Genomic DNA, 14,884 nt, shown 5'->3' with positions numbered 1-14,884 from the left:
GATACAAGAATTGTAATATGCAAAATTAAACACACTAAGCAAAAGATACACGAAGTGGGCAGATAGAGAAAATAATATGTGGGTGAATTTGTTTGCTGGCCAGCTTGGTATTTGACACAGCTAGAAATGAGGAAGATTGCTTGAGGTCCTTTGCAGATTTGTTTGTATTTGAAATAATATTATAGGTATTGGAAGACAAGCAAAGTCTAACACTTCTCATAACGGCTGTTTTTGCTTTTTTGTTATATAGTGACTTACTTGGCACAAATGATAGCTATGGCAAATATAAGTTATTATATATAACTCCTAATTATATATTTCTGTTTCTCCATGCCCTTTAACTATTTTAGATTGTAAACCAGCGCCTATACAGCAGATTTCGTATTGTTTTTTAATTCCTTTTAGAAAGAAGAGAAGCTGAAGAGGCTGAAACGGGACCTTGATCGTGTAGCGTCATCTCTACAAAAGAAAAGGCCGTGGATCCAACCGGACGAGGCGACAAATCACGAGAAAGAGCAGAGCGTCTGAAAAACATTTCTTGTTCAAAAGACATATTTTACACACTGTATCAGAAGAACACGTACTGCAACAAAACCTTTGGAGGTTGAAACAGTTTCTTTTGTTTGTATTTCACAAAGAGCCACGATTGATCGTAACGGCAAATCAATCGTAGTTGCTTAGTGAAGTGTGATGTCACAATACAAATCACTATGGTGATACTGATAATTTGTCTTACGATCGATTTTATTGCTTTGTGAAATCGACCTAGGGGGTTAGTGACGACAGATATCGATACGGCGCGCTGCCCATGGTAGCGAGGCCGCGGTTCATACTTCCTGCGAATCCTGTGGACGCAACATACGGTACGTGCTCCATGGGTGCTTGCCTCACAGAATATGAAACCAGAACGATGAAAGAGTCCTTGAGATTGCCTTTCCAAATGTATAAAACTTGTGCAAATCCATTTTATGATGCTGAGTGTGATTTTTACCGTGGTTCGTGTTTCTCGACTGTTAATTTCACCAATTAAATAGCAGTGTTGTTGGTAGTTAAAACCGTGTTCGGTTTTGTCACATTATAGACATCAATAGAATCAATTTAACACCCCGGGTGCTGCAGTGCTTCTGGTGCTGATTTCCTGGCCCTGGTTAACAAGGTAATGTTTGGCAAAGCTGGCTTTGGGTAACGTTTGTGGTAGCACCATGTGTAAATCTATTTTTAGGTGTGTTGGTTCTGGAAAGAACCGGTGGTTGACGACTCAAAATATTGAGTCGTCAACCACCGGTTCTTTCTCGAGTTGTCAACCACTAGTTCTTTTCAGAACCAACACTACTCAAAATATATTTACACATGGTGCTACCGCAAGCCTCACCCGATTATACTCCCGCCATGCAAGTTTCAAATCCTACTAAAACTGACATTGCTAAACACCCCCCCCCCCTAATTCCTCCATTTTAGTCTTCTCTGTCATTTCAATGAGAAGTTGGATGCACCTCAGATCGCACCGTTTGTACAGTTTTTACCACGAAGTGACAATATGGGAAGCAGATTTCGATTCACTCACCTAATTTTAAATGCACATATTATGCAAAAGGTAACTTTAACATAAAAGACAGTGGACACTATTGGTAATTCTCAAAAATCAGGCTTCTCACTTGCTGTATCTCAACATATGTACAAAATAACAAACCTGTGAAAATTTGAGCCCAAATGATCGTCGAAGTTGCGAGATAATAATGAAAGAAAAAAACACCCTTGTCACACGAAGTTGTGTGCGTTCAGATGCTTGATTTCGAGACCTCAAATTCTAAAGCTGAGGTCTCGAAATCAAATTCGTGGAAAATTACTTCTTTCTCGGAAACTACTCCACTTCAGAGGGAGCCGTTTCTCACAATGTTTTAAACTATCAACCTCTCCCCATAACTCTTTAACATGTAAGGTTTTATGCTAACAACTATTTTGAGCAATTACCAATAGTGTCCACTGCCTCAAAAGCCTTTTGTGGCCTTGTTTTAGTCAATGTCTGTGTAGTTGAAAATGTGAATGGGCGTGGCATGATGAGGTTCGGGAGAGGGACACCTTAACATAATACGTGAATACTGACGTCAATATTTACTCTATGTTCCCGTTGCGTCTTTACTAGACTTGTGGATAAGTCGTTTATGGTCCCACGCGGCCAGATAGTAGAGTTGCAGCCATAGATATAGAATAGAATAACTAGATCAGCCGCGCGTACATACGCGGGTTCTGGCATGGGGGCCGCCATTGCCTATCTCCCGTGTACATTTTCTGTGCGTTGCCGTCAGCACGTGACTTTTTTCCGTCAGCACGTGACATTTAGCGCGTCAAAGGTCTATCTCCCATGTTATTTTTTGCGCGTCGCCTTTCGAACGTGAAATTTTTACCGCGTCCATGGCAAACAAAAACTTTTTCTACACAGGCAATGGCGCGTATGTACGCGCGGCCGATCTAGTTATTTTAATTCTAAATCTATGGTTGCAGCGCGGTGCGCTCCGCGCAAAGTGCTGTTTGCGCGACTATTGCGCGCTGCCCGACCTCTATTCTATATGATCTAATATGCTTCTACTCTGAGTAGAAGTCAGGCAGCGCGCAGTAGTCGCGCAACCAGCAGTTCGCGCGGAGAGCACCACTGCAACTCGACTATCTGACCGCGTGGGACCATAAACGACTTGTCCACAAGTCTACGTCTTTACAAGTTTGGATATTGTATAGGGGGGGGGGTAGTATTCAATGATCCCGGTTGTCTTTACGACTTTACCCTTTGTGCGTTTTTGCACAAATTTGTGCGCTTTTAGATGCGACTGTTTCGTTCATTGGTCAGTGAAAACACATCCCTCAAATCAGCAATGCATGAACGCAACATCAATATTTACGTGCTTTGGTACTTGGAGTTTGAAGCAAATGTCCTCACTTTTCCTCACAATTTGATGTCATTGTTTACGTGTCCATGCGAGTCATCGCATAATTACGTGAGTGTGTGTGTGCGTTTTGAGAGCTTTGTTTGAGAGTGCGACCTCAGTCTATACGTTTCCAGTTTCAAGATTATTGAACACTTAACTATGGGAATTATAAGGGTACCGGTAATACTGCACAATTTACCGTAGATCACTTGGCAAAAATATGACTTGCAAAGGTCAACTGATAATATAGTCAGGATGCATCACGCAATCGTTGTTGTTTATTTGTTGTTGCATTTGATGACTTTATCACAAGAAATCTGTTTCACGGTATAAGACAAACAAAAATATCAAACCAAAAGGTTAAGTGTTTCTATAATGAAAAACCGAAAAAAGGAAAAACACACCAACACCCAACAAACGAACAAACAAATAATATGTAAAGTTGTTTCTGTGAGTGCATACAATGTTCCCACCAAGCCTCACTACAGTGTGATGGTTTATGGGAGAGTCTTTTTTCCGTGATTTTTGAACAAAAATGTTCGCCCGTCTTCTTTCTAAATTGTACGCACCCTTGTCATGACACAATATATATTAGAAAAAAGGGCGGGAGCGAAACACTGTTACTTATCTTGTAAGCCTAACTGACTGACGAGTTTTTAAGGTTCCTTCGTAATTAGTGGTTTCAGTTGTTTGTCGTGTACGTTTTGTGAAAGACAGTGAGAAAGAAAGAGACGTCCGGCCTGACCCACTTTGGGTCAGTGTGATCCTGAGTCTGTGTCAACGTGACTCTATTCTGTTGCTAAGACCTTCTTGGCTTGAACGGCGTCGTAGAGCCGCGAACCCAGGCAACTGGATGGGGAGACCACTCACTCGAGTCAAGTGGCAAAGCCACGAGGGCCTTTTTCATTTGTTTGCTGTTTTTTTTTTTTTTTTTAATTGATCATAAAAAGTGCTGGACAATGAACCAAAAAAACGAAGATTTTCGAAAAACGTTTTAAAAACAAATCCAAGGTGGATGATTGGTGTTCTGTTTCCAGGCAGTGTGCATACAATGCTGATATAATCTGACCCGCTGACCCAAGTCGCTTCTGATTGGTTGAACTTGTTTCTACAATTGTTTTTGTAAAAGGCAGGATACAAAACAAAATACGAAACGAGAATCGAGTTGTTAAAGGGCCCATGTGCTGCGCCGCTCGGTGCGTGGTCTCCCTTTCCAATCGCTTTGTTTAGCGGCTCTATGAAGCTCTCCAAGGAGGCCTTGAAAAAAGGTAAATCTGACCGGAAAATTGTCAAACTTAGACAGAATCTGAGTTAAATTCCATTTTTGTAAACCACTCTCCGAGGCAGCCTGACACAAAGATGGATCTACGGGTCAATTCTGGACCGGAAAGGTATGAGAGTGAAGTCAATAAATTTCAAAAAGCACTATAAGTTCATGAAAAATCGAAATTAGTATTTTAACCATATATTATTTTTGTAGTGATCAGCTTCGTGAACTTTTTAACGATGATGGTTTTGACAAAAGATGGCATGTTTTAAGCATGATATTATTATTAGTAAACTATTATTTTAATGTGAAACATAGTTTTAAGTTCATGAAAGATCGAAATTAGTAGTTTAACCATATATTATTTTTGTCGTGATCAGCTTCGTAAACTTTTTAACGATGATGTTTTTGACGAAAGATGGCACGTTTAGCATGATATATTAAAGTAAACTAATATTTTAATGTGAAACATAGTTTTAAAGTGACGAAGGCTCCCCAAATTAACATTTTCAATATAAAGTATTGTATGAAGTACGAGAGGTAATTGTGCCATCGATCATAGAATGCCACATGGGGGATATTTTACCAGAAGTTTTTTAAGCAGGATTTTTAAAGTATGATTAATATGTTTGATGTGAAACAGGATTTGAATAAAGAAGACTCCTCAAATACAAACTGCAATGTTCAATTGTAAAGTAATTACTCACAATTATGTATATAGTAAGACGGCACAGGTAATTATGCCATTTGATGGTACAAATGGATTATTCAGTCAGAGAACTTTCAGAAGAAAGATTTTGATCATTATAGCCGTCGAAGATTTGTCAAGGATGACGCAGTTTTGAAAATATTATTGAAACTCACTTGTTATTAAAACTTTACTTATCTATATCCCGGGGTAATGGTTTATTATCAGCACTTCGAAATCATACATTACAACATTTTAGTAATCGAGTTAAAGTGTAAACAAATCACAATGATCACACTTTGCGGTAGATAAACAGATTTCTGATAAATTAATTATTACAAGAAGAACCATAATAGCAATCAGTCACTAACTGTTTCAAGTAATGCACCTCCATTCCTATGATGTTTGAGTCAATCTCTCTTCACACGACATCAATTTAGCCACGGCCCCTTGTTTTTAATTTTACATGAATTCGAAATTTCACAAAATGCACCTCGTGTGAAAGAACGACATTTGTACTGACCGTGCCGGGCGGCAAAGATTTCGCTACAGGGATCTTTAGGTTCGCAACGAAGTGTATTTTTGTAAAACTGTACAACCATGCTCAAGTATATACAGGTCAACTTGTATGATACATCAGAATAATAGAGATCAGTGAGGCAAACTCGTACCAAAGCCAACTCGTACCCGCAACACTAAAAAAAAGGTGTTTAGATTTTCAAAACATTTCTAAGCATAAGTTTTGTACCCACTTTTTTCACATTTAAAACCTTAGTTATGTTTATAGAATCTTTTCTGTGATTGAACGCTACAAACAATTCGAGCAGATTTCAAATATTATAAAGTGGGTACAACTTGTTTTTAAACTCCAAGCACAGTTTTTACAGCGCAGGTTAACTCGTACCCATGTAAATAAACTCTAACCCATAAAGTCAACTCGTACCATGTCAACTATAGTACCGTCTTACGTACGTCACATGCAAATGTCAGAAGTTCCCCGGTCTGCATGACGATCTCGATTACAAGGCAAGATAACCTCTGCTGTCGTGTGAATCGGCTTTCCCGTGTTCCTATGTTCGTCATATTTCTGGTTATTACTTACCTCTGGGACAGGGTGAGCTCAGAATCGGATTTTTTGCCTTTTTAATGGGATATTTCTGAGTAATGTCAATTTCATTGGTATCATCCCAGCTCTATTAGGGTCTTCAAACGAGAGTTTGATTATGTTTTATGGGGTCGACTATACTCTGCGTCGAAAACATAATTGCAACGTGATTCAGATGTCATACAGATAACTGAGCTTTTTTTCAATATAAGTGATACTGCTTTTTTTCAATATAAGTGATACTGCGTCAATTTGTTTTCTGAATCGATTGTGAGATGGAACGTTACTTATCTGGATACACGACTCCGCTCTCAGATGACTACAGAGTTGTGATATTAGCCAAGCAATATCCTACAGGTTTATAATTAAAAAAAATGTCGGTGGGAGTGGGGGGGGGGGGCTGAATAATTTTAGTGTCTTGTCGAAGAAATTCAGATTGTTTGTATTGTGTACGAGCGGAGGCCAATTTCATTAAGCCTGTTAATCAGTCTTGTCTATATCACAAACACTGCTAAACGGTAAGCAAAGCAGAAGGTAGCTTGCCTGTGGTTAATAATGGGTATATTGACCCCTTGCACGCACGTCACGCGCGGCGACTGTGCCACGGCCTAAAATCCGCACTTCACTGAATAACGCACAGTGACATTGGCCACCAAAATGGCGCGTCCAAAATTATTCTGTTGATGACGTCATCAGGTGAATTGGGCCAAAAACATTATGAGTTAAGCAACAATGCAAATTCACTGTGAACGCGCACTCACACCTGCTGTCAAATCGTCTAGCTCATTAAGTTAAATAAACTTTTGCTTACGCTTGTTTTGAAGTTAAACAAACAAACAAACAAACAAACAAACAAACAAACAAACAAACAAACAAACAAACAAACAAACAAACAAACAAACAAACAAACAAACAAACAAACAAACAAACAAACAAACAAACAAACAAACAAACAAACAAACAAACAAACAAACAAACAAACAAACAAACAAACAAACAAACAAACAAACAAACAAACAAACAAACAAACAAACAAACAAACAAACAAACAAACAAACAAACAAACAAACAAACAAACAAACAAACAAACAAACAAACAAACAAACAAACAAACAAACAAACAAACAAACAAACAAACAAACAAACAAACAAACAAACAAACAAACAAACAAACAAACAAACAAACAAACAAACAAACAAACAAACAAACAAACAAACAAACAAACAAACAAACAAACAAACAAACAAACAAACAAACAAACAAACAAACAAACAAACAAACAAACAAACAAACAAACAAACAAACAAACAAACAAACAAACAAACAAACAAACAAACAAACAAACAAACAAACAAACAAACAAACAAACAAACAAACAAACAAACAAACAAACAAACAAACAAACAAACAAACAAACGCACGCACGCACGCACGCACGCACGCACGCACGCACGCACGCACGCACGCACGCACGCACGCACGCACGCACGCACGCACGCACGCACGCACGCACGCACGCACGCACGCACGCACGCACGCACGCACGCACGCACGCACGCACGCACGCACGCACGCACGCACGCAAGCAAGCAAGCAAGCAAGCAAGCAAGCAAGCAAGCAAGCAAGCAAGCAAGCAAGCAAGCAAGCAAGCAAGCAAGCAAGCAAGCAAGCAAGCAAGCAAGCAAGCAAGCAAGCAAGCAAGCAAGCAAGCAAGCAAGCAAGCAAGCAAGCAAGCAAGCAAGCAAGCAAGCAAGCAAGCAAGCAAGCAAGCAAGCAAGCAAGCAAGCAAGCAAGCAAGCAAGCAAGCAAGCAAGCAAGCAAGCAAGCAAGCAAGCAAGCAAGCAAGCAAGCAAGCAAGCAAGCAAGCAAGCAAGCAAGCAAGCAAGCAAGCAAGCAAGCAAGCAAGCAAGCAAGCAAGCAAGCAAGCAAGCAAGCAAGCAAGCAAGCAAGCAAGCAAGCAAGCAAGCAAGCAAGCAAGCAAGCAAGCAAGCAAGCAAGCAAGCAAGCAAGCAAGCAAGCAAGCAAGCAAGCAAGCAAGCAAGCAAGCAAGCAAGCAAGCAAGCAAGCAAGCAAGCAAGCAAGCAAGCAAGCAAGCAAGCAAGCAAGCAAGCAAGCAAGCAAGCAAGCAAGCAAGCAAGCAAGCAAGCAAGCAAGCAAGCAAGCAAGCAAGCAAGCAAGCAAGCAAGCAAGCAAGCAAGCAAGCAAGCAAGCAAGCAAGCAAGCAAGCAAGCAAGCAAGCAAGCAAGCAAGCAAGCAAGCAAGCAAGCAAGCAAGCAAGCAAGCAAGCAAGCAAGCAAGCAAGCAAGCAAGCAAGCAAGCAAGCAAGCAAGCAAGCAAACAAACAAACAAACAAACAAACAAACAAACAAACAAACAAACAAACAAACAAACAAACAAACAAACAAACTACGTCAACAACCTCGTCAACATGTTCATCACATCCCATCTGAGGAGACTTGCAAGCGATCAGCAAGAAACAAAATGTATGATGTTTCGGCTGGCAACCTTATTCTGAACTCAATTCAACAAGACCAATGTGTCTGTATAGGGTGATGCTTTTGTTGTACAGCTATTCGTGGGATAAAAATAAAACTCGCCAAAATATAAAGGCCACCTCCACCTCTGTAACGTCATGTTTTAGACCTTTATAATGGTGCAGACACTTGAACTGCTTCCATTGATATCAATGTTACCAAACAGAAGCTGGAAGAACAAAACAGTCTGGTTCCTATTTGCAAAATGATCTTCATTATTGTTATTCGCTACGATGAACATGACCAAGACGGAGGCAACATGATATGGTATATTGTTTCGCTGCTCCGTATATTTCGCACGAGGGCAAGATGATGATGCGCACTTCGCACAGTATGTAATACAGTCTGGTACCAGGACTTTCTTGATAACCAGTTGCCGCTCAAATTCGAATTCCTCAGACTTTGTATTGGTTACGTAAGAGACGTTTTGACTGAATGTGTAACATAATGGTACTATGGTTTGCTCATCTGGAGGTTGCTATACAAAGCTTGCCCCAAAACATTTTGACAAGGCAACTGTCTCTATACTCTGATGAATTCAAAACAAAGCGGTAACTTATGCCTTAGACATCGTACCAGACTTTATTCTTCGCAAGTGGCATAATATGCATTCAAAGACATACATCCAGCATTCTTTGCAATCCACAATCCCAATGACCCAATGCAAAGGCAAACCATTTTAAAGCCTATAATACAGAAAGAACGTTTTATTCTTGTGAATATGGCTTGCGCTGCTTTAAATCAACCACCGCTTGTCATAATCAGTAGATGGATACTGTGTTGGTGTGTATTCATTATTGCATCAGTTCGTGAGTAACTACATATGAGAATGGCTCCTCAACAAGCTACACTATGGAATAAGACTCACACTGCCTTTGCAGATGTTGATGACGCCCTCTTTAGACCCATCGCACAAGGTAAGTTCTTTATTTCTTGATGGGAAGTTGCGACCATCAAATTATTAATAGCCATCGTTAGAACTAAGGATTTGTTTGAAGTGAACTTGTAGCTGGACGAAGAGGTATCTGATTTTAGGGTTACCAGCTCATCTCAGCGTCCTATGGACCAAGGGAACCGACATGTCGTGTGGTTCCCTGGCTGATAATCTTGCCACTTATTAGCCGCTGAGACAGGTCCATTTTGAAAGGCAGGTTGTCATAGGGTGCGTTCGTTTAGCTTCCCTGGGTCGACCACGGTGTGTGGCTTTTTTTTTCCAGGACGAAATATAATAAATTTAGGGACGTGGGACCGTTTTGAAGGCAGAACCTTGTTAGCAAAACAGCCAGACAGACAAAGAAACAAAACAAACAGACAGACATGCAGACAAAAGGACAGACGAACATAACACATGACACAACGAGTTCTTAATAATAGCGATAAGATGGCAGAACATTTTAAGCAAAAGCGATGTAAAATAATATTGTAACAAATGTTGATGAGCTGGATGTGGTTGAATTACATCAACTGCAGATGAATTGTAGTGTCCGTATATCCGTGTCGACAGAATTCATTGATAAATGCACACCAACTATTGTTTTCAGGAAATACATTTCCTGTCTATTTGCCATAATTGTTCCTTAAACACTCTTGCAGTTTTGGTACTCACATTTGCGATAAGAGATCATTTTGTGTAAAAACAAAAAATGAAATAAAATAAAATAAAAACGCTTTGGAGAATGCAGGGTGACAGACTAGTCTGCCAGTGAGGTTGTGATGTGGCTACATGATCCGAACTGCATTTAGGTACCGAGCTGGGCTACACTTAGCTTCGGGCTACTATGAGGCACATAGCTGTGATACATTTAGCTCGTGGAGGCTTTGGGTAACGGCTTCGGGCTACGTTGAGGTACAGAGCTGGGCTACATTTAGCTCATAATGCTTTGGGTACGGGCTTCGGGCTACATTGAGGTACATAGGCGGGCTACATTTAGCTTTGGGTAAGGGCTTCGGGCTACATTGAGGTACAAAGCTGGGCTACATTTAGCTCTTAAATGCTTTGGTTATAAGGGCTTCGGGCTACATTGAGGTACAAAGCTGGGCTACATTTAGCTCTTAAATGCTTTGGGTAAGGGCTTCGGGCTACATTGAGGTACAGAGCTGGGCTACATTTAGCTCTTAAATGCTTTGGGTAAGGGCTTCGGGCTACATTGAGGTACAGAGCTGGGCTACATTTAGCTCTTAAATGCTTTGGGTAAGGGCTTCGGGCTACATTGAGGTACAGAGCTGGGCTACATTTAGCTCATAAATGCTTTGGTTATAAGGGCCTCGGGCTACATTGAGGTAGCTCTATACACAAAGCCGGGCTTCATTTATCTCCAAACTGCATTTAGGTATAGCACCGGGCTATACATTTAACTCTGGGTTACATTGAGGTACACAGCTGGGCTATTTTAATCTCCGAGCTGCATTGTAGGTACGGAGCTTGGGCTACTAGCTCGAGGCTACTTGTGGATACAAGTTCGGTACTACATTTTGTATTAAGGCTACATTTAGGTACGAGCTTGGCTATTATGCAGCTCCGGACTGAATTTAGGTTTAAAAGCTAGGGCTATACATTTAGCCCAGCCTGCATTTTGATAGAGAGCTGAGACTACATCTTGCTCCAGATTAAATTTTGAGTACAGAACCGGGACTAAATTAAGCTCGGCCTGCATTTGGATATAGATAGCTGGGGCTACGTTGAGCACCAAACTGCAATTAGGTACTGAGATTGGGGCTATATTTAACTCCGGGCTGCGCTGCGCTGAACTGAACAAAGCTCAAAAAGGACGGTAGTAATTGCTTTCAATTATGAACAACGACGCGGTGCGGTCAATAAGTGATATTAATTTTGTTATACACTTTACAAAGAACACGCTGTTATAAACCACGTCAAACAGTATGACCCGTAGTATTATTGCTTTGTGGAGGTTGGGAATTGCTACTTAAAAAATAATAAAGAGAAGGCCACTCAAATTGTCAGACAGGGGCAGTCGGGAGCAATTGAAGGGAAAGTGACGCACAATCGCGTGCAGGGAACAGTTTGTTTGGGTAATTGCTGTTGGGACTAAATTTAACTTGAAGAGCTTTAATGGATGTTTTGCAGAATCAGAAAGCATGCCAGTCTACCCGCAGAACACTCGATTTAATAAGTCTCCTCTGTGTTTTATCTACGCGAGTAGGCTTGAATTTTCATGCGTGATCTCGATTTGAATACTAATTAGTCAAAAGGGCTTCTGAAATTCAGTCTTATTCTGCCTTCTGCGCCTTGAACACCCAGCAGGGTGGATACGTACGCATTACAAGTCTTATTATTATTATTATTATTATTATTATTATTATTATTATTATTATTTAATTATTTGAAAAGTATTGACAGAAATAATGAAGAAGTACACTGAAATGAAGAGCATATCTGTCGTTATGTATAAAAACAATCGGTGCAACTCAAATTAAAAAAAAAGAGAAATTTGTACGTAAAAAACGGCTTCCAAAACAGAGAAAACAAGTCACAAAAACACGGAAAATGTTCATGTTATGAGTTTTGGCAACAGTCCCCAATTAGTATGTATGGATAGATTATTTCAAATTCTACCTGGAAATGTTAAAAGCAAGACCGGGTCGTTCCTTGTCCAGTCAGGATACAGCAATTTCCACCGTTAATCCAAATCTCACATTACGAGAAAGTCAAATATTAGACAAAATGGTTTTCTTGCACGGGTGATTGGCTGACGATGACATCATCGACTGATAGGGCTGCATGCTGTTTTTCGTTGGCATGGTACCCCGACCACCAAGCCTAAGTTAGTCAATAAAAAAGCGCCCGTCTATACCATGGGCTGAACGAGTCAATAACAAAAGCGCCCGTCTATACCATGGGCTGAATGAGCTGATTCCTCATTCAGCCCATGGTATAGACGGGCGCTGATTCCTCAAATTTGCTGAGCATGAATTGTTTTCTAGCTAAAGAACAGGATTACCAACCAAACTTTCACATATGATTTTCAGGATTTGAAAACAACAGCTGAATACCAGTAGATAGCAATTAGCAACAACCAAAATTTGGTTGATAATCCTGTTTTTATCAGGGAAGACATTTCATGCTAAGCACATTTTTGTGCCTAGCAGCTCTATGAAATTATGCCCAGGCTGGCAAAGATTGATGCAGAACTCGGACTGGGTACGGCTATACGGCCTTTCCGTTGTTTTTTTTTTGTTTTTTTAAGTGGGAACTCTTTTTTTGTATTTCATACATACACTCACTACGAACATACACAAACAAATAGAGGACAAAACATAGAAACCTTATCACGCAATACACTTAAACCTGAAACCTTCACTTTGTGATAAACTTGTGCAGTGTATTTGAGCCAGTCGCAATCTTTCTTTCTTAATTTTACTAAATTTTACTAAATTAACAACAAAATAAAACCATTCTATTGTTGATAAACAGTTAAATGGCATGGCCGGCCGAAAGTTGACAAAACAATCAATCGTATTACGTTAAAACAAATTGTGAAGAAAAAAAAAATGATTCATGAGGTGAAATATCTCTTGGGGTATGGTTTTTTGTGATATTTTGTTAATAGTTGTATAGCATTTCTACAAACTATGGCTTTCTGTTTTCGATTTGCTTTCATGGCTTTCTATAATAGTTATCCAACCTCGGTTGGCAAGTACACTCGAGCTGTGACGTTGCAATAAAAAAGGTTAATTTGATCGATTGATTAAGGGATTCAAAAATAGCTACATCCGAGAGAAACACCAAGCCATTCAATGAGCTTCACTTAACTCTCAAGTGTGAAGAGGGATTCTCGTAAAAAGAAACCCTTCACATCGCATGAAGCTCTTCTAACCCAATGTAGTCATTACTTATCATCTGAGAGCAACACTTGAGTTTTTAACAGCCTTTTTTTACTTTAACAATCAATGCTGCCATTATCGAATCATGTTCTTCTTCACAGGTCACCCACCACCAACCGTTTGATCGCGCACACAGACGATTATAAAAAGCTACACTCGCTTGGATCGTGTACACCTCGAACGTTGGCCTCAGTAATATCTCTCATCAGTCAGTGCACACTGCATGCGATGATGCTGGTGGCGTTCTACTTGACCGTGCTCAGTCGACTTCTCACCGGAGCCACATCTTCGCCATTCCCCGGTGATGCTGCTCCTCGGAGACCCTTCTACATCGGTGGAGTGTTCCCGAAATTCAATGACCCTGCGTATGACCTCTTACCAGCGACTGTGCAGACGGCCATAGACCATGTGAACAACATGACAGGTCTGCTTGATGGATATGAGCTGAGACTGAGATGGGAGTGGACAAACGTAAGTCTATTTTGTGTATTTATTTATTTATCTATTAATTTATTTATTTTTTTATTTCCAGGCAAACAGTACATACAGAAAAATAACACTATAAATAAGACTACAGAGAACCAGCCTGCAGATAACCAACATGTGAAAATAATTACTATGTAAAAGGCGATCCAGACAAAAATAACAATAAAGGCACTGTTACATAGTACTCTGATTTTATTTTTATTTTTAAAGGTAATTATTGAAGCTTATAAACATTCAAGAAATACCATAAAACAAAGTTTTCGGATAATAACAGGGAACACAATAGATTTGAACAAAGAACATTATTGCCTTTGCAGCTTTGATGTTGCAATAGCTTGTTATTTAAAACATGCTTGTATCTTTGTTAAGTCAAAGAATTAACATCATTTGAACGTGGACAATAATAATGAACATGCTTTATTGTGGATTTTATTGCAATCTATTGTGATAGGTAATGAGTTTTTATATTTATATGGTCTATAACCAATGCTATATTATGGACCACCACATAAAGGGAAACAATATGAACATACATAGTTGGGATAAAAAATTTACGACACCAAATTATGAAAATTATGATCAATGTACGTGTTCTATTGAAGCTGACCGTGCTTGTTCAAACCGCTTCAATTGTAAAGGAACATTACAGAATTGTTTTGTTGCTAGCAAAACAGTTGCTGGCAGTGTAAGTACTTCCCAGGGCAGGCAGTCATTCAAATGTAGAGTAAATAAGTACCTGAAAGGGTCTACGTAACTTTTGTAGGACAAAAAACACAATGTTCACAGATTTACACTTAACTTACACAGTTTGAAGATAATGATAGTAGAAAGCTTCCCTGAAAATATTATGTGTTTAGGAGCTGTAGTTTTGGGGAAATTAGTAAAACAATGTCATGAAAATAATTTTCGTCTCATGAGACGAAAATTATTTTAATCATTTACAAACGTAATTTCATGACATTGTTGACTCATTTCTCAAAAACTACAGCACCTCAGTAAGTAATATTTGAAGGGAGGCTTTCCACTATCATTATCTTCAA

General features: G+C 39.6%; 2 protein-coding genes across 2 annotated transcripts in view; both read left to right on the top strand.

The window, feature by feature from the left end:
* The window catches only part of LOC139937356 (gamma-aminobutyric acid type B receptor subunit 2-like), a 52,571-nt gene extending 50,380 nt beyond the window's left edge, over nucleotides 1–2,191 (top strand). The window contains exon 17 of the mRNA XM_071932459.1: nucleotides 406–2,191. Within this exon, the coding sequence (XP_071788560.1) occupies nucleotides 406–528 (123 nt within the window). The 3' untranslated portion in view covers nucleotides 529–2,191. The remainder of the gene's footprint in view (nucleotides 1–405) is intronic.
* An 11,395-nt stretch (nucleotides 2,192–13,586) lies between these two features.
* LOC139937756 (gamma-aminobutyric acid type B receptor subunit 2-like) overlaps nucleotides 13,587–14,884 on the top strand; it is a 67,910-nt gene continuing 66,612 nt past the window's right edge. Inside the window, exon 1 of the mRNA XM_071933053.1 lies at nucleotides 13,587–13,829. Within this exon, the coding sequence (XP_071789154.1) occupies nucleotides 13,587–13,829 (243 nt within the window). The remainder of the gene's footprint in view (nucleotides 13,830–14,884) is intronic.

Source organism: Asterias amurensis, chromosome 5 (genome assembly GCF_032118995.1).
Source record: "Asterias amurensis chromosome 5, ASM3211899v1".
NCBI classification, from domain to species: domain Eukaryota; kingdom Metazoa; phylum Echinodermata; class Asteroidea; order Forcipulatida; family Asteriidae; genus Asterias; species Asterias amurensis.
This window is presented reverse-complemented; position numbering and strand designations above follow the sequence as displayed.